General features: G+C 39.7%; 1 protein-coding gene across 1 annotated transcript in view; it reads left to right on the top strand.

Moving 5' to 3' along the window:
• Nucleotides 1–21,451, top strand: part of LOC126210569 (uncharacterized) — a 124,622-nt gene that overhangs the window by 78,334 nt on the left and 24,837 nt on the right. The window contains exons 5-6 of the mRNA XM_049939833.1: nucleotides 15,555–15,965; nucleotides 19,056–19,157. Of these exons, the coding sequence (XP_049795790.1) occupies nucleotides 15,555–15,965; nucleotides 19,056–19,157 (513 nt within the window). The remainder of the gene's footprint in view (nucleotides 1–15,554; nucleotides 15,966–19,055; nucleotides 19,158–21,451) is intronic.

A 21,451-nucleotide genomic window follows, 5' to 3' on the forward strand; every position in this document is an offset into this window, starting at 1 on the left:
CCCTGGAATAAATGATGACTAACTGAAACCTTCAGCTGCCGCCAGGTGTTGTTGATATACCTCGATGTGGATAGCTGAAAATGTGTGCCCCGACTGGGACTCAAACCCGGGATCTCCTGCTTACATGACAGACACTCTATCCATCTGAGCCACCGAGGACGCAGATGAATAGCGCGACTGCAGGGACTTATCCCTTGCACGCCTCCCATGAGACTCACATTCCCAACTGTCCACGATTCTACATATGTAATGTACCCTATAGACAGTTGCCCATCCACTCATTACTCGCGCACTCTTTGGCGGTTCCCGTAATAGTTTGGGCAACCTGAGCGCATCTGCACAGACAAAGGTCAATGGCTGGGTAGCCTTTAAATATATATATGAAGACAGTAACTGTTCTCGAAAGAACAGATACTGTTGATGACCATATAGCTTTTCCCTGGAATAAATGATGACTAACTGAAACCCTCAGCTGATGATTAACGTGACTGCGACTGTTTTATCCACTGGCACACTTGTTTGATTGTAGGCCATTTTGAAGCTCCATTTGGCATGAATTCATGTTGGGATCCATTAGTACCATTCCTCTCTCATATACATTTTAAACGGTTTATTTATCTAGACATCAAGAGCTTGCAATTGTGAAGTAAGTCCTCGTGGAATCTGTTTCAATATGTCATCTTCTAGTTTTGACGATCTTTCATTCAGTCCTCTGTTTTCACATTTAGACTTCCTCATTTTTTTCAGTTCTCCTTTACCCGCCCATGAATTGTGAATGGTTTCTTCAGTTGCAGGAGGGCTGAAATGCTGCTCTTCTGCTCTGTTTACATGTTCTTCTACATGTGCTATTACATTCAGTTTGTTTAATTTAGTTTTTTCAGTCATGAAACTAGCTACTAACAAAAATATTATACTTTTACCAATAACACAAATCACTTTCATTTCCAGTTCACTGGCACTGTAGACTGCAATGTTGCATCATAGGCTAGACAGTGTTCTCGGTTTGTGATGGCAGGGTAGGAGGGAGACAGTCTTAGCAAGCTTGTGAATCCCCACAACTCATGTTCATTGCATTGGTGCACTGCTGCTGACAGCTGAATCCAATGTTGCCAGCTAGAGATAGGTTTCTGCAGCATTGATTATATGGACATTTTTAAGAGTGGTGGGAATTTTAAATTGAACATTGGACATTTTTTGTTTACTAAATTCAAGTGTAAGATGCACTTGAATTTTTTAAAGAAAATTGTGCATCTCATAGTTGATTAAATATGGTAATTCTGTTGTTTCATGGTTTTCGCATAGTCCATGGCTTGCTCCCATAGAATTGCTTCCTACATATACACATTCTCAGAAATTTCTAAGACCTACAAGAGTGATTTGATAAGTTTGGTTAAAATCAAGAAAAAATGTTTGTTTCATAAAAAATTCACCTTACTTCTCAACATAGTGTCTTTTGAGCAATACACACTTTGTCCAGTCATCCTCGTCTTTTTCATCCCATCAGAAAAATGGGTTCTGCCAAGCTCCACAAGGTACTCATTGACTGCAGCTATCACTTCCTCATTTGATGAAAATTTCTTCCCAACGAGCAAAAGTTTCAAGTTAGGGAACAGGAAGAAGTCACTTGGGGCTATTTTTTGGTGGGTAGGAAGGATGAGGAATCAATTCAAAGCTCAATTCATGCACTTTTGGCATTGTTATAATTGATATGTGATTTTTTGCATTATCCTGGTGAAAGAGCGCTTTTTGAGTGTGAACTCTGGTTGTTTTCAGTCAAAGAAAATAAGGATGCGTGTAGGGAAAGGAAGAAAACTTACACAAAACTGATAAAGGAAAGTAAATCGCTGTACAATGAAAACAATATATCAATCTCAACAAATATTATTAAGACCATATGGTCTCTCATAAATGAAGAGAGGAAACATGCAGGTGTGAAAAACACTGATAACGTAACACTTGAGGTAAATGGGAGAGAACTCAGAGACGAATAAAATGCCAACAATCCTTTAAAAAAACATTATATTGAAGTTGTGTAAAAATTAATAAATCAAAATAATACTTAAAAAATAAATGCGGTAAACATTCCATATGAGACAAAATGACTATTCTTGACCCCAACTAATGAATCAGTAAACTAATTAAACTAATTAAATGCTGTTTACAATGGGTAGTAAAGCCATTACCCTGTCTGGTAAACTTATCTACAAAAAAAGGAATATTTCCAGTGTGCCTGAAAGAGAAAAAAGTAATCCCTATATATAAAGGAGGCTGCAAAAAAGACCCAGGAAATTACAAACCTATAACTATCACATCTGTACTCTCTCAAATAATAGAAACCATAATAAAAGACAGAATATTAAATTTTATACAAACATGCAATATTCTCAACTATGAACAACATGGATTCAGAAAGGGCAAATCTACCAAAACAGCAATAGCTGAATTTGTAACACTTGTAACTAAAGCACTTGATGAACAGAAGAAAGTCTACACTATGTTCTCGGTCCTATATAAAGCATTTGACTGTGTATGCCATGACATTCTATTAGAAAAGCTTCATTGCTATGGAATAAGTGGGAAAGCAGTGGACATCATTAATTCGTTTTTGCCAAATAGAAACCAGTGTATAGAAATAAAACAAAAACATTACAATTGTCTTTTCAAATTCTGAAATTGTGAAATATGGTATTCATCAACAACCCATCATTGGTCCAGTACTTTTCATTCTGTATGTCAGTGATATGACGAAGACAGTATTTGATGGTTTAGTCATGTATGCAAATGACACTTCATTTGTTGTTACCAGTTCTACAACAAATGACTTGCAAGAGAAGCCTTTGCTAAATATGAAAAGTGGAAACAATTATTTCAGGGAAAACAATCTCTTTATAAATGGAAACAAAACAACATACATGCAAATACATGCAAACAAAAAACACACTTTGGACACCATCACAGTCAGGCTTGGAAATGTAGAACTAAAGGAGACAGACAGCTATAAATTTCTAGGTGTAACAGCGGATAGGTATATGAAACGGGAGAGTCACATAAAAAACATTTGCAGCAAAATAGGTTCAAGCATATTTCTGATGAGAAAAATGTCAGTCAGTAAACAGACACACTCTACAAGGTACAATGGACTAGTCCATTTGCACCTCTCATATGGCATCCTGGTTTGGGGAAACTCTGCAAATGTGCACACACAACGGTATTAAGATTACAAAAGGGAGCCGTGCAATGCATTGCAAAAGTATCACCTACATAATCTTGCAGAAATAAATCCAGGCAGCTAAAAATTTTAAAAGTAGCATCAGTATATTTAAAACATAGGGAAACATTCCATGAGGGAAAAATATATCTAAAAACAAAGATGATATGACTTACCAAATGAAAGCGCTGGCATGTCGATAGACACACAAACAAACACAAACATACACACAAAATTCAAGCTTTCACAACCAAAGGTTGCTTTGTCAGGAAAGAGGGAAGGAGAGGGAAAGACGAAAGGATGTGGGTTTTAAGGGATTGGAATGACTCCTTACCCTCTCCCTTAAAACCCACATCCTTTTGTCTTTCCCTCTCCTTCCCTCTTTCCTGATGAAGCAACCATGGATTGCGAAACCTTGAAATTGTGTGTGTGTTTTGTGTCTATCTACCATCGCTTTCTTGTTTTGTATGTCACAGCATCTTTTTTAATATATTTTTCCCATGTGGAATGTTTCTCTCTATTATATTCATATCATTAATTTGAACCCAACAATTACGTTTGTTATTGTCACTGTTGCATTTCAAAATCTTTTCTGTCATCTTACTTTCTCTTTTTGTTTGTGCAAGCAGTTTCACTTTGTATTCACCTTCCCTTTTTTCCGTAATCCACCATACAATTTATCCTGTCTATATATACTCAATAATACGTAATTTACTTCAAAACCATAACCAAAAAATTTTTAACGCTTTCAACACTACCGCTGCTATAAAATCCACCGTTCCCATTTTACAGAAATTTCCCATTAAACCTCGTGAATACTATTCCACAGCTTCAGTTCCTTTCACCTATTAAACAACCATTTCAGCTAGTTCTAACAACTTTTGTTTTATTTTCATTCCCATTTTTCCCACATAACCGATCATTTTTTAGCAGCTTCCCACAGGTTTTAACGTTATTATTTCTTTGTCAGACAATTGTTAGCCTCATTTTCATAATCTGCCACAACGTAACCAGTCCTTTTAATACATTTACACGCAGTTTTTTCGAAATTTTCCCGTATTTCTCCACCCTTTAACGTGGTTTGGAGGCAACACAACTACCTAACCTTTGTACACATCGTTGTTTACCAACCTAAGTTCACCACAGGATCAACATAGCTCAGCTTAAACCAACACTTTTTCGACTTTTTTCACACCAGAACTCCAGTTGCTTTCTAGTTCACCTTTATCTCTCCCCATATATTTTTATTTTCACGTTAGCCTCATGTTACACTTTCCACCTTCTAATACCATGTCACCCTCACAACATCCCCACCACAACCCCATTAAGTTTTATTTACATTCCCTTCGCAAACATGCCTTCGCCCTAGCCAGATTACGCTCCCATATTTTATTCACTCAGGCTTGTCTGACATTTGGCATTACCCCCAAAGGCCTCACACTTAAAGTTCGCGTCTCTGGCTGTAACCCTTCTTTCCATCAGTCCCTATACCAGTTCCAAACTGAACAATCCATAGCCCTCACTCGCCTAATCTGTCACCTACACATCAACTCAGCCAATGAACACACCCCTCAACTCCGAGCCCTAATCAAAGTCCTCAACCTTTCCTCTCCCACATCCACACCGGCTGTTCAGAGCATCCTCCTACAGGACAACCACAAATTAGAACAGCATGCCACCCTCCACCTCAAAAAACTATCCAATCTCCTGGTTTCCCACCTCCGGAAAGGCAACTCACTCACCCTCCACAACCTTTCCAACAAACCTCAACCTCCTCTCATTGCACATAGACCCAGTCTCTCCCATCTACTCAATCTCCCACTTCCAGCTCCACTCCCCCCAAAACCTCAAAATTCTAGTCAACACAATCTGGAACCACAACACCCCAATTCAGTAATTAACCTTTCCTCCAAACCTCTCTCCCAATCCGAAACCTCTGTCCTATCCAAAGGCCTCACCTTCAGCCCCACTCCCAGATTCAACCAAACAGCCCTCGTCAAAGATTTACTGTCCTACACTCGTAGTCTCTGCTGGAAAAATCACTTTGCCACGAAGAAAAATAATCCTAATCCTACTCCTAATGATCCAACTCCCCAAGACACTATCCAAATTGAATCTTGCCTGGAACAGTTCCGTCCTCCGTCACAGCGGGACCCACCTCCTCTTCCTCAAAATCACCCTCTCCAAACCTTCCAGGAATTTCTCACTTCCAGCCTTGCCTCTCAATCTTTCTTGAAAAACCTCAATCCTACTCCCAACATCACCACAGCTGAAGCCCAGGCTATATAAATTGGCCCAAACTCTTTGCCTTTACATATGTCCGCCTGTGTCCGTATATGTGCGGATGTGTGTGTGTGTGTGTGTGTGTGTGTGTGTGTGTGTGTGTGTGTGTGTGCGTGCGTGCGTGCGTGCGTGCGTGCGTGCGTGCGTGTGTGTGTGCGCGCGAGTGTATACTTGTCCCTTTTCCCCCCTAAGGGAAGTCTTTCCGCTCCCGGGATTGGAAAGACTCCTTACCCTCTCCCTTAAAACTCACATCCTTAAGTCTTTCCCTCTCCTTCCCTCTTTCCTGACGAAGCAACTGTGGCTTACGAAAGCTTGAAATTTGTGTGTGTGTTTGTGTTTGTTTGTGTGTCTATCGACGTGCCAGCTCTTTCGTTTGGTAAGTCACATCATCTTTGTATATATATATGAAACAATTATCTTCTTAAAAACTAACTGTACTGCATTGCCAAACATAAAAAATGACTATCACATAGAAGGAAGTAAGTTAAAATTAACAGACAAAGAACCTGTAAATGCATACACATACTGTACAACAGTTTACCACAATGTAGAAAGATGATAGAAATTATGTATATTTTAAAAAGAAAATTAAAAAGACATCTGATCAATATTTGCCGTTACAGTGTTAAACAATATCTTGAAATAAAAAATTAAATGGTGTCTCAGTATACACTGCAAAGGGAAACTGCAACAAATGTAAAACAGTGTATAGAATCACTTCAAGTATGTCGGATGTATGAATAACTAGCAAATATATATGTAACACTCAGGATATAAATGCAATCATACATAAATTGATATATATAACTGTATTTTTCTGTTTACGTATATGCGAGCTTTATGTAAACATGAAGTGTCCAATGTCGTAGTAAGAAACAATCCACGGAAAAAATAAAGAATATCAGAATTCCAATGCAAGTTTCAATCAATCCAGCAATGAAGCATAATAGGGTCCAGTTATGGTTCTGCTTTTTTCCAAGTAATTTATTCCTTGGGAATGCAGGGAAACTGTGGACATCATTTTACCATGTGACAAAATGGGCTTTGTTTTCTCCGGCGCACTTTCACCAGAATTTGTCCATTGGTTTGACTGCCATTTTGACTGTAGTATGTAATGATGGATCCAGGTTTCATTGACATTTAAAGATTGACACAAAAAGTCTTGCAGATTGTGATTAAACATTGTCAGACATTGTGTTGAAATGTTGTGCCACATGCCCTTTAGGTTGACTGTGAGCATTGCAGCACCCACCTTGTGCACTGCTTCTTCATAACTAATTCTCCATGTAGGAAACTATGCACTTGCTCAGTTGAGATGCCTACATTCTCAGAAATCTCAGGGATTTTTATTTGGTGGACCAGCATTAACATATCATGGATTCTGTAAATGGTTTCCTTCATGGTGACCTCAAGTGGATGGCCGGAGTGTATTTCATCTACAGTACTTGTACAACCACGTTTAAATTCATTAATTCAAAAGCAAATGATCTTCAACAATGGTACAAAGTCTGTGTGAACTACAGTCCATTCTGTTTTGATTTTTGCAGTGGTCCAACCCTTCAATTGAAAATGTTTAATATCAGCACCAAACTCGGTTTTCTCCATTTTCACTCATAGTCAACACAATGACCACTTCATATAGCTGTCAACAATGAACTGTATGCTGTACATTGTTGAAATTATTTATGTGATCCTTGGAATAATCAAGCTTACCAACCATGGAGGCACAACAAAAATGTTCCATTCTTTCATGGAAATTTACTTATCAAATCACCCTCATATGTTTGATACTAGTAGACTTGTTTTGGCAAAAATGTTCTTATTGCCTGTGCTAGCCTGCTACTCATATTTTGGTTGCTCACTGGCCCTGCATTATTTTGCTTTTAAAGTAACAGAACCTCTTCACGTCACCTACTGCATGGGCACAAATATTGATTTTAATTTTGTCATTAACCTAATCATTATCATTAATCTGCCAGAGTTGAGTGTCACGTCTGACTCATCCCTTGTTCAGCTGACTTCAGTAAATAGTCAAAGTACTAAAAATTCAGCAAACCTTTCAAATTACTCACTTTGAAAGTGTTTGCATAATAAATACATATTAGTAAGAACAAGTGCAGTTAGAAGAGTTAGTTCATCATTTGTACTTAACGTTTGCTTGTCGATGTTAAAATTCTTGTTTGGCTGTTTGTCTAGATGATAGGTTCCACTTGCTGTGATGCAAATGGGTTGTTGCTTGGGAATATGTACATTGAAATAATATAATGATGCAGGTTACTATCTTCACATCAACTTTTTATGTATATCAAACTCTCCACTGCATAACAGTCAGAATACTTGTTCATAATGTAATAAAATCATTTACAAAAATAATTTACAGTCTGGCACCTTATGCCAACTTCCATCTTATTACTCCATAACAGACAGACAGACTTGTTACTCCATGACTGAACGATAGATCAACTCCAGCTGCATATAACATGCACTGAACTGTGCAAAACAGACTCAAACTACTTGTTGATCATTCAGTGGCATTGAAAGCTCACATCTGAAGATATGCATATATTGTTACCATAATTGATGTTACCTAACCAAAGAGGTACAGCCAGTTATAATTTTATGAAATAAGGCATTTACTTTTATCAATTTTATCTTTTTGAATAATTATGGGAAACAATACAGGGCTATTACAAATGATTGAAGCGATTTCATAAATTCACTGTAGCTCCATTCATTGACATATGGTCACGACACACTACAGATACGTAGAAAAACTCATAAAGTTTTGTTCAGCTGAAGCCGCACTTCAGGTTTCTGCCGCCAGAGCGCTCGAGAGCGCAGTGAGACAAAATGGCGACAGGAGCCGAGAAAGCATATGTCGTGCTTGAAAAGCACTCACATCCGTCAGTCATAACAGTGCAACGACACTTCAGGACGAAGTTCAACAAAGATCCACCAACTGCTAACTCCATTCAGCGATGGTATGCGCAGTTTAAAGCTTCTGGATGCCTCTGTAAGGGGAAATCAACGGGTCGGCCTGCAGTGAGCGAAGAAACGGTTAAACGCGAGTGGGCAAGTTTCACGCGTAGCCCACAGAAGTCGACGAATAAAGCAAGCAGGGAGCTAAACGTACCGCAGCCAACGGTTTGGAAAATCTTACGGAAAAGGCTAAAGCAGAAGCCTTACCGTTTACAATTGCTACAAGCCCTGACACCCGACGACAAAGTCAAACGCTTTGAATTTTCGGCGCGGTTGCAACAGCTCATGGAAGAGGATGCGTTCAGTGCGAAACTTGTTTTCAGTGATGAAGCAACATTTTTTCTTAATGGTGAAGTGAACAGACACAATGTGCGAATCTGGGCGGTAGAGAATCCTCACGCATTCGTGCAGCAAATTCGCAATTCACCAAAAGTTAACGTGTTTTGTGCAATCTCACGGTTTAAAGTTTACGGCCCCTTTTTCTTCTGCGAAAAAAACGTTACAGGACACGTGTATCTGGACATGCTAGAAAATTGGCTCATGCCACAACTGGAGACCGACAGTGCCGACTTCATCTCTCAACAGGATGGTGCTCCACCACACTTCCATCATGATGTTCGACATTTCTTAAACAGGAGATTGGAAAACCAATGGATCGGTCGTGGTGGAGATCATGATCAGCAATTCATGTCATGGCCTCCACGCTCTCCCAACTTAGCCCCATGCAATTTCTTTCTGTGGGGTTATGTGAAAGATTCAGTGTTTAAACCTCCTCTACCAAGAAACGTGCCAGAACTGCGAGTTCCCATCAATGATGCTTTCGAACTCATTGATGGGGACATGCTGCGCCGAGTGTGGGAGGAACTTGATTATCGGCTTGGTGTCTGCCGAATCACTAAAGGGGCACATATCGGACGTTTGTGAATGCCTAAAAAAACTTTTTGAGTTTTTGTATGTGTGTGCAAAGCATTGTGAAAATATCTCAAATAATAAAGTTATTGTAGAGCTGTGAAATCGCTTCAATCATTTGTAATAACCCTGTAAGTGTGATTATAATACTGAATCTGAAGATTCATAACTATAACAAATTTTGTATCTCTCTGCTTCACAAAAAAGAAAGAAATATGTGTTGAGCAGTTATCAATATTGGGTGAAGGGGCAGGTATGTGATGAAATTAATTTCTTTCAAGTTGTGAGTCAGAGTTTGCTGTGGTATGTTGGTACACTGTGTTCCAACACAGAAATAAAAGTTTCTACATTCATGTCCAAAGAACACACTTTCTCCTTTTTCATGTGAAAGTTTGTTGGTACCTTCACTTTTATCTTAAGCAAGTTATTTGATTAATTTAGAACTACACTTTAGTCACTAGACAATGAGAAACTTTCTCATAAAAAGATTATCATCTCCAAGCATACTACTCAATTACTGTCATTTCTGATCTATAGTGAAGTTGTTGGTAGTAGAGTACTGCCAGAAAATGTTAAGGTTGTTGCCTATGTAGAGAACTAGAAGTCTATATTCATATTACTCTGTGATGGGAAAAGAACTTTCCCAAATATGCATAAAGGGTTAATTAATTTTCTCTTTCAGCCCTTAACTCTCGAACAGGCGTGTCATTTTTCATAACATGAGTGGGCATGTGGCATACTTTGCGCATATGTAAAGTAGAACATTTTTACATTGCCAAGGTAAACATGTATGAGCAAAATCACAGTTTAATCTTAATGTAATTCAGCAATGATAAAATAAACTTGCACTATGTGAGCTAAAACACTGTTTTTAAACAGTAATAAAACAGACTTTCATTATCTCACTCTGTTGCTGCATATAAGTATTATCCCACAGCAATGACCCACTCAAAGTATTAAGGGAATGCAGTTGCATCAGGTCCCAGCTCACCGCATATTCGATTACTAATTATCTCATAGGCAACTGCCTCAGTGCACAGTTGTGCTAATAGCTTACAATCTGGGTAATTTTCTAGCACAGAATATAAATTTTTCCTCATGTAGCTCGCTGCTTGTTTTATATTATTGCTGCTCACTTGGAGGTACAACAACGCAACTTATCACTGCATTAAGTGAAACAATAATGAAGGAATAGGTATGGACTCACAATTGTATTTGTGGTTGGTGTATGTTGTAGAGGTGTACCCGCTCAAGGGTTAAATGATTCCTTAAGTCCAAACTGTACAATGGGATCATTCTCTTCCCATATTCTGTCTACACAATGAAGTTACTCGTGTTTGCTATATCTGTAAAGAATACACCACAACTGTAATATACACTCACGTTCAGAAAAAGCAGAACACATGGAGTGACTAGAGATATTCACAGGATATGTACATTAGTATGTTCTACAGAAATCATTAGCATTTCAGTTATCTTACTTCAGCATGTGTCCTGTAGCCCAGTAGGCACAAGGTCAACCTTGGGCCCTGATAACTTGTTCCTTGCATGGTGGCAACGTGTATAAGGCATAAAGGCATCTGGCGATCTGCTGGGGCAGGGAAAAATGCTGGAGTCTTGTGACAGCAAGAATGCATATGTTTGTGCAGCAAGATGTGGTTGTGCATTGTCATGCTGAAAAATGGCGTCCGTGTTGTTGTGCAGAAAGGGTATGGCTATGGGTTGCAGAATGTCATTCACATAGGTCACAGTGCCCTTAACATGCACCAGTTGTGATTTGTTGATGTTCCCAAAAGCAACCAACACCATGAGGCCTTAAGTTGGCGCTATATGTCCTGTGCAAATGCAGTCACTGGATGCTGTTCCCCTGTCTGTGGTGAACCAAAATGTGACCATCTTTTTCAAAAAGACAGAACGCAGATTCATCCAAAAGCACTGTCCGATGCTATTCCTGTCCCCAGTGGCATCATTCCATACATCATTGCTGTCTAGCATGTTTTTGCACATTCCTCAAAGGCAGGCGGAAAGCGGGTGATGCACATGTAACCTGTGCCATTAATAAACAGCAGTGGACTGTCATTCCTGATTGTGTCTGATGTGTTACCCTGTCCCATCATTGTGCCTAAGGCAAGGAGGATGCAGATCTGTCCTGCAATGCCATTCGGTTGAGGTGTCAGTCTTCTTTGGTATTGATCTGGGAGGTGCGACCTGACCGATCCCCTGGGTGATTCCCCAGTGATGGCTGTTTGGCTTATATACTTTTGTTAGTACATCACACACCTGAAGCTGCACCAGGCAGTATCCATCATCATGGTGGGCAGTAGTCACAATATTTTGGCTTATCAGTGTATGCAAAGCATCTAATAAATCACCACATCTAATTTCAGATTCTGATACCTTTTCTAATGCTCAATCCACTAGTGAGTTGAATTTATAGCTGTTACTTTTATTTTGAGCTTCCTTGAATTTCAATTGGAAATGAATCTTGCAATAAAAATTACCATAAAACCAGTCACCATTAAGGGTGTGTTAGTGTAATTGTATGTAAGAGAAATAATAAGAATCTTATGTACAGTATGGTCAATGTGAAAGTACCCAGAAATTGTGTACCAAACACCAACCTTGACATTTTTCAATGTTGAATCAACTGATCAGGATTTTCAACCACATTGTTGAACATGTTCTCAGAGTTCACATTCCTGGAGAGGCTGAATGGGGCCTCGTCTGAAGAAATAAAATACTGTGAATCTAATTGTCCTGATACCATTTCAGTAACGTTTTGACATCATAGTTTTAGATTTACAGTTGCACATTTAACTGACATTGTTATTTTATGAAACTTAAGTGCAGACTATATTTCACTTCAACAATGTTTGCCGATGGTGAACTTCATTTTAAGATAGTATTCTAATGATGCATTTGTTCTTTAGGTTATGTTTGTACACAATACAAAAAATGTCTCAGTTCACTTTCCTGCTAGCCATCATGTACGATAGAAAAATTTCTTATTCTTAGAGATTAACACTGTCTTTTGGAATGGAATTCAAATCAAGAAGCATGTCATTAAAACAGAATACACTCAGATAGATCTTTTTGCAAAAAACTGGGTGTCTGTGGCTAAGCCACTTCTCTAGGAAAGTCCTTATTTTGAGATTGCTATTACCATAAGGTGTGCTGAAGAGTTTTTGTGAAGCTTGCAAGGCAATGAGAGAATTTAAGCTGTGCAGGCAGATTGTGAGTTGTATCTGAGTAGTTTGATTGGTAAAGTCATTACCCGTTATGTGAGGTGGCTTGAAGTGCTGATGTGGTGCCACTTTCATCGATCAGAATTTCAGAAATTATGAGACAGAATTGCTGGCCAGTACTTAATTGGCTTCAGCAGGCAAGATATATAGTGCGATTCATAAAAATATATATAAATGAGACACACTGTAAAAAAAAGATCCTCCCCAGACTTGTCACATGGCAGGACACCTACAGTAATGAGCTAAAACATTATGACCATCTGCTTAATAGCTTGTATATCTGCATATCAGGGATCCAACAGTTTGTTGGTAGGTTTTTGGAGGTATGTGGCATTAGATTCCTATGCACAGGTCATGTTAATTCCCACAAATAAGTGGCTGCTGATCTGTGCATACATTGATGGCACCTGATACCCACAAGGATACCCAGATGGGTTCCAAAGGATTTACATCAGGTGAATTTTGTCTCCAAGACATCAAAGTGAGTTCAGTATAATGCTCCTCAGATGACTGTAGCACAGTTCTGGCTATGGGATACGGACAATGTACCGCTGAAAGACGACATCGCCATTGGCGAACACATCAAGCGTGGAGGGATGCAGGTGTTTCTCAGCTATCATCGTGTCTCTGATTACTACCACAGGTCAAATGCGGGCACAGCAGAGTGTATCCTGTAGCATAATACTGCTCCCACCAGTCTATGTCCACAGTGTGCTGCACATTTTGAGCCTCCATTCATCTCCATGAGGCTGTTGTGGAGACCCCCATCAACTTAGTGTAGCAACAATGTGATTTACCAAAAGAGCAGATACATTTCTGTTGATCAACGGTCAAATCCTGATGGTCTCGTGTCCACTGCAATCGTAACTGATGATATTGTTGGATCAACATGTGGCATGTAGGGGTGGTCTGCTGCAGAACTCCACGTTCAGCAATGTAAGATGAATGGTGTGCTCTGAAGTACTTGTGTGTGTACCAGCAGTTTGCTCTTTTGGCAGAGATGCCACAGATCACCAACTCTCCTACTCTACAGAGCCTCCAAGCCCCACGTTCTGTGAAGAGTCGTGGTCGTCCAACCATTTAGTGGTAGCTTCACTGTCCTCCTACCTCTTTCCCTGGATGCTCATGACAGCAAAATGTGAACATTTGACCAGCTTTGCTGTTTTCGAGATACTCATTCACAGGCCCTGTGTAACAGTAATCTGCCCTTTGTGAAAACTGGTTATCTCATTGGATTTCTCCATTTGCAGCCAATATCTTCACTTGGGTGATCCCCCAGTGATGGCTGTTTGGCTTATATACTTTTGTTACTACATCACACACCTGAAGCTGCACCAGGCAGTATCCATCATCACGGTGGGCAGTAGTCACAATATTTTGGCTTATCAGTGTATGCAAAGCATCTAATAAATCACCACATCTAATTTCAGATTCTGATACCTTTTCTAATGCTCAATCCACTAGTGAGTTGAATTTATAGCTGTTACTTTTATTTTGAGCTTCCTTGAATTTCAATTGGAAATTAATCTTGCAATAAAAATTACAAGAGAAAGCAGGTTTTAATAAACAGATTCCTGAAGTACTGAGTAATTGAAATCTGGGCTTGTGGTCCTTCAGATAAAAGTTGCAGAAAATGACAGCAGCCACTACAAATACTTGAAGTTTCAACTGGTTTCTTCTTCTGGCTTCTTCTTCATCATGGGTATGCAGAGATATACTGTTACCCATTTTTGGTGGTTGGAACTCTGGTAAAATGTAAGATATCAGCCAGCAAAAGTTGCGGCCAGTTTCCTGTGCCACAGCAGGTGTTCAACAGCCTCTGCTTCTCCCAGTAGTTAACAACAGGACTATATTTTAGAGATTGGAAGCCCACCAATGTGCAATGACTCCGAGACCATAAAAACATGGAGTTCAACCGTCCACGGACCCATTCTGCTTGCTTACATTGGTACTGACTAGTGCTGTGAGATGACACTGATGCGGACACAAGTATGCTTTGCCCTTGCACATGCCACCTTGCACCTGGTCACAGTTCACCTGTTCATTCATTTGAGCAGAACAGTGTAATGTCATGCACGGATATCAACATTTGTAGTGTGTCTGTGTCACGTGTTGGCCAAACACTGTTAGCATCAGTCATGTGTTAAGAAATGACTGCAACCAAGCCATTTGTTACTTTGATTGTGATCTTGTGTGTTCAGTAGTGTCTCTCTCGAGTGACGGCATGTGTTCATGCTTTCTCTCCCAACCACAACACTAATGTTGGTTTGATCTAGTAAACTCCATATTTTTTTATGCAGATACTATCAGTGTCTAGTTAAAGTCTCTATCACTGTAACATGTTTTCCTCTATATTTTGAAATGTCAGAGAAGGCAGTTCACATATCCAACAGTTAATATTTAGCCAGTTTTTAAATTTGAGGTATAACCTCTATCCCTCAGTGTATTAATTAGTTAGGTTGTTAATTGCTGACAATGCGTGAACCCTTGTTCATCAAATGCCAGCCATAGTATCTGAAGATGGGTTTTAAAGGCTGAAACCAGTTATGATAGTATTGTAAAAAAGTTATTGCATCAGAAATAAAAAATAATACCATACTAACTTTCTCAGCTTCCCCATAGTATCCTTCTCCTCCCGCTTGATGTCCTTTGTACTTCTATGTGTGTCAGTTGGCAGCACTACCAATTCCACTTCATGGGCACAAGCAGTCACTAGCTATTCTGTCTCATAAATTATTAGTCTGATAGAGTTTCAGAAATATTTATTGTTTGCAAGACTTGCTACAATGTGATTTGTACACCTTTATTACTACCAATCTTACTTCAATAGGATAACGTTTCAATTAGCTTTTGACATTTACCAAGCCCCAACTGCCTCATGGGATACTAGTACTGGCAGAGTATTTATTGCTATTTTTCATATGTGACAGGACCACTGTACAGGATGTCCCGGGGAAAAACCACCCACACTCCACTGTCCAGCCTCCTGGTTCCAGAGGGAACGTGACACAGACAAACACAAAAAAGTACCCCAGTGGTCCAGTAAGGAATGTGACAGGGAAAAAAACAAACAGTCTTCCCCCTGGTCCAGTTAGGAACACGACAAGGACAAACACAAACAATCAGTCTCTCGATCCTGTTAGGAATGTTACACAGACAAACCCAACCGAGAAGCCTCAAGGACCAGACTCTATTGCGCCAGGCCCAATCCGGAACCAGGAAGGTTGGCAGACACAGCCTCCTGGCCCTGGTGGGAAGGTTCCACACGATGGTGCCAAGCAGCCTTCAGCCTACGACGTCAACCCATCGCACCGGCCACCACCGGAAGGCAACAGTGGAAGGTGAGTGCTATCTTGATATCAGCATCAAACTCTGCTGTCATATGTAAGATGGACTGTTTTGCCGAACCACGTCTCTCCACAGTTACTTTATCCAACATCGTGATTATTACCTGCACTGCAACTGCCATATATTTGCCACCTCTGCTACATATTTACTACTGCCACAACTCTGCCATCATTGTCACACCTGTGTTGCCACTGCCATGTTCTGCCACTGTTGACATGCCTTGCCACCATTGCCATCAGCCACTCAGTGCCTGCTGGTGGGCAAAAATCTACTCCAACCTTTTTCCACAGATTGTGTACGTCAGTTATATGCATCTGTGTTGCTCCTGTTTGTTTTCTAATCTACTACCTTCCACTCAGGTCATTTCCTTATACTTCTCTTACCTCTTGTGACTCCATAAAGAAATTATTTGGTACAAATTCTATGCACATTGCCACAAAAAAATGTACACCCACAAAGGTGATATTGATTTCGATCTGTCACATGGGGGATAGTAGATGTATTGATAATAATTTAATGTCAGCTGGCAACAGATGGCACAGTGGCATAGCTCTCAGAGCCATTTGCTTTAATAGGGAATGCTTACAGCCAGAAGAGCCAGTGTGGTGCAAATGTGTGAAACAAGCAGGCAACCGTGTCACGGAGATACCACAGAGATGCAATCGTGCTTCCTTTAGCCAACTGAGCTAGTTTGAAAGGGGTCAAATTGTGGCCTTGGGTTGGGTTGTTTGGGAGAGGAGACCAGGCAGCAAGGTCATCGATCTCATTGGATTATGGAAGGATGGGGAAGGAAGTCGGCCATGCCCTTTCGAAGGAACCATCCTGGCATTTGCCTGGAGCGATTTATGGAAATCACGGAAAACCTAAATCGGGATGGCCGGATGTGGGATTGAATAATTGTGGTCTTCTGAGAGGTGGGATGGTCCTTTCAGAGAATTGCCACACAAGATAGATGTGCTACATCAGGTGTGCAGTGATGCTAGTATCACTGGTCATGTGAACATTATCACACTGTAGACAAGGTTCTGGATGTCCATGCAGCACAGGCATCCATCGTGATCATTGTGAGGGTAGCAGTGGCAGGTTGCACAGCTACTGCATCACAGATAAGAGGGCTTGTGAGCTCTTACATGTCTATATAAACTGTTGCTAATTGGTTATGAACAGTGGGTCTATGGGCACGCACAACTGTTACTCACCTTTCACAGCATCGACGTGCACAGCTTTACTGGTCAGAGGATCACTTGGAGGACGGAATGGCATGCCGTGGTCTTCAGCAATGAAAGTAGATTCTACCAGCATGCGAGCGATGGTCGTTTCCATGTACAACATAGATCTGATGAGCAGTCATGTAGAGTGCATTCGCGCAAGACACACTGGTCTCACTGCAGACCTTATGTTGATGTGTTGTTCCAACAAGGTAATACTCACTCACAAAATGCCTGTGAAACTCAATATGCTCTGCAAGACGTGCAGAAACTTCCCTGGCCAGCACAATCTCCACTCTCGTCTCCAGTCGAGCACATGTGGGATATGGTGGGATGACAGGTGATGCGTGTGACTTGTCAGCCAACAGCTCTTACAGAATTATAGGACAGGTCAAGCAGGCACGACATAGTGTATCCCACGGCAGTATTTGCCATTTGTACGACTGACCGGATGCCAGAATCAGCACATGAATTCTGCCCATGGAGACTGGAACATGTACTAATATGCGTGGTTCAGTGTGAGTCGATACCTGGTACCTCGGAACTGCTTGTGCTATTGATCTGTAAAAATAATCATCATGTACTCCATATGCACTGTTGTGACATTAAATCTTGAGTGTATTGGAATCCCCTAAAAGGGTGTACTAACTTTTTTTTTCCTGGCATTCTATTTGCCAGGCTACATGCCTCTCCCAGATCCCCACTCAAATCTGTTTCTTAGCCATTCTTTTTTAACATTCCTGTCTCTCCTATTAAGTCACATTGTCATTTCTCCATTGTTCTCTTAGCAGCCCTTTAGTTTTTAAATGTTTTTCAAATTGCGAGTCCATATTTCACTACCATAATACACACTGATTGCAGAATTCCTTTCTCAGACACATTTTCAGTTTAGTTTTTTATTTTTACTCTCTGTTTGATTTCAACATGTTTGCCTATTTCTTTTGCTGTCCATCCAGACACTTTTTTGATCACCCTATATGCTAAAAACTCATCAACAACTGGGTCTATGATACCACTGTTTGTTGATTGTACATGATTTTGGTTTTATTATGATTGATTTTCAGTCCTGGTTTCAAATGTACTCTGTTCAGCCTTTCCATTAGTTGTTGTTATTACATACTCTAAAGGCAAAAGGTATAGTGTCAGTAATGAATGTTAGGTCCCAGTTAGGTGCCATTTACCCACATTCTATTTTTGTTTTCCCTGTTTAATTATCTACTGAAATACTTTTGTTAATATGATGTGTATATCTTACAGTACATTTGTTGAGTCAGTGCTGTGCTTCTCAAGGGCTCTTATGAAAATTGAGTTAAAAATATCTTAAATATGCTAAACACAAGAAAAGTGATAATTCACTCCCATTTCCCTGTTCAGTAACTTAAAACTCTAAAACTGGTCATTGTGTTGTTTCCACTTTCAAGGCATCCACATACAGGGGCAAGGGAGGACCATGTCCCCCTCTCCATAGCTCTCAGTGAAAGAAAAAAGATAGTTTAGTCAAGTGTTTTTATTTCATGAAAATGATTGAAAAGTCAGTATTACACAGGTTTTTAACAGGATCAGAACTGGAACTGGAACTTCTCAACTCTTCTGGTAGGTCTCCCGTGACCCATGGTTCTGGGCAACTTTTTCGAACTCTTCCCATTTGCTAAACTTCACCAGTCCTTTTTCACTCATCCCTCTTCCTTACCCCTAAACCCTTCTGCCAGCAGAAGGAGCCACTAGCTCTGGAAGCTTGCACTTTTCTTTAACCCTTGTATGTGTGTTCCCCTGATGTTACTTCATGAGTAGACTATTTTTTATCTAGCCAGTTATTTTATAATTTCAAAATCTGATTATTTGTGTTGTCTGTCTGAATATATTTATTTGTTACAGTGGCTCTGGAAGCAGACTGATCAACCTTTCCAGTCCATTTGGATATTGGAAGAACTTCTCTACACCAAGCTCTCCAATGATCATCATCTTTCCAACATCACAGTGAGTATTGCTGAGCATATCAATGTATTTTCATCTCTAAGACAATTTTCTTTCTTTTACTGTTAAGCTCACGAGACAAAATACACCGTCCAGTCATATTAATCTGACCATCTGTCAAAAGCCTGAATAACCACTTCCTGCAGAATGGACCACTGTGAGACGAGTAAGAAAAATCTCTGTTCATTCTGGCCAAGGGACATTGATTTTATTTTATTTTGAAAGCAACCAGTTTTGGCAATTCATTTTGCCATCTTCAGGTCCCATACAGTTTTTTCGAATCGACAAGCTTATCATATAGTGACATAAAACTGGATATCGTGATTCACAATATCCAGTTTCATGGTGTTATACGATAAGGTCATTGATTCGAAAAAACTGTGTGGGACCTGAAGATGGCAGAATGAATTGCCAGAACTGGTTGCTTTCAAAATAAAATAAAATAAAATATCTTAAAGTGTACAGCTGTTAGTAAAGTTTACTGAATTGAATGTAAGAAAAAGGTCAATGAGGCTCTGGAAAGTACCACTAGGGATATGGAGCCATGCTGACTCCAGTGCTATGATCAGCTGCATTAGGTTTCTCGACTGAGGATCCATGAAGCGTACAGTCCAGTCGGGGTGGTCCCACGAATTCTCAATTATGTTTAAGTCAGTGGAGTTTGCTGGAAAGGGGACTATGATAAACTTATCCTGGTGCACTTCAAACCGTGCACATACATTGTGAGTTGTATAACACATTGTGTCATCCTGATGGTAGATGCCATCGTGTCAAGGAAAAAAACTGCATGTAAGAGTGGACACAGTCCCCTAGGATAGATGCATACTTATTTTGATCCATTGTGCCTTCCAGAATGATGAGATCACACAGGGAATGCCACGACAACATTCCCCACTCCACAATGCTCTTTCCTCCGGCCTGGACTTTTCCGACAATTGTTGCAGGGTGTTTGGTTTCAGCTGTATCACATCATACATGCCAACAGCCATCTGTTCAATAGAGCATAAAATGTGATTCAGCTGCAAAGGCCACCTGTAGCCACTCCGTGGACATCCAATTGTACTGGCATGCAAATTGCAGCCTTTTTTGCAGGTGAACAGCAGTCAGCACAGATTCATGAAACAAATGCTTGCTGCTGCAAAATGTAAAAAAATGAATGGATGAAAATGGGGAAGAAATGGCTTTAAATATTTTTGTTATTTACTCTTTCAGTGCGAACTTTGTTGTAGAACCCCTTTTTTTACGTGTGGCAATAAAAATTCATTTAGAATTAAGCACATTTAAAATTACGTGAACTTTAGCAACCCTCTCATGCTGATAAATTCAAACTAACTGATTAATACCATTTATGACTTTGAAAATTACTTAAATTAAATTTTTTATGTATTTTGGCCTTGGCACATATTTTCTAGATGCAGTGGGTTTTTAAATATTTGCTGAATTCTTTCCCGGCATCAGCTATGGAACACAAGACTGTCTCTGTTAGCATCAAATGGTTAAATATTGCCAAGCCGACCTGACGTTTAATGACGAAACACACTTCGCTATACGTTTAAGTTATTTGCTTTAGAAATTGAAAGAACCAACAGATTAACAACTTCAACGTTAATTATCCGCCTATGAATGCACAAATGTAAAACCAGTAATAAATTCAGTCAGCCTCAGGATCGCTGTAAAAGAAAAATATTTCGTAATTCACTGTTAATTTTACCTGCTCCCGATTTACAGGTTTGGTTAATTTTATAGCGGAACAATTTTATAAATGTGCCGCCGCTGCAAATCGTTCGGTCGCGGCACAGCCCAGCAACACCAACGATAATCGCTAAAAGTGCTGAAAATTCTTTAAAGAAATATTATAGATGACATGGGCAAGCTAATTTACATTAGTAATACACAATTTTGATTAATTATAACGTATTTAGACCATAACAATAATTAAAATTACACACCTTTATAATTTCTCCTCTAATGGCGGCTAAAGATAGGTACAGACAAAAGAAGTCTACTCATTCATATAATGCTACGTCACAGGTTCCTCTCTCTCTCTCTCAGCTCTTGAGGAAGACGACCAAGAATGCACATTATGTAGTGGTTTTTATACTATTGCTGACCATCAACATCTCTTTGTAATCCTACAACATTACTTTCCTCTGTGGCTATATTTTACATTTTTTCATCGCAGATATTAACATATTTCGTAATTATGTTATGAGTATAGAAATATTACAATCATATATACATCGAGAATATTATTACAGAAAATATTACAATAATAACCAACGTCCTTTATACAAAAT

The sequence above is a fragment of the Schistocerca nitens genome, chromosome 10, assembly GCF_023898315.1.
Source record: "Schistocerca nitens isolate TAMUIC-IGC-003100 chromosome 10, iqSchNite1.1, whole genome shotgun sequence".
In the NCBI taxonomy this organism is placed as follows: Eukaryota; Metazoa; Arthropoda; class Insecta; order Orthoptera; family Acrididae; genus Schistocerca; species Schistocerca nitens.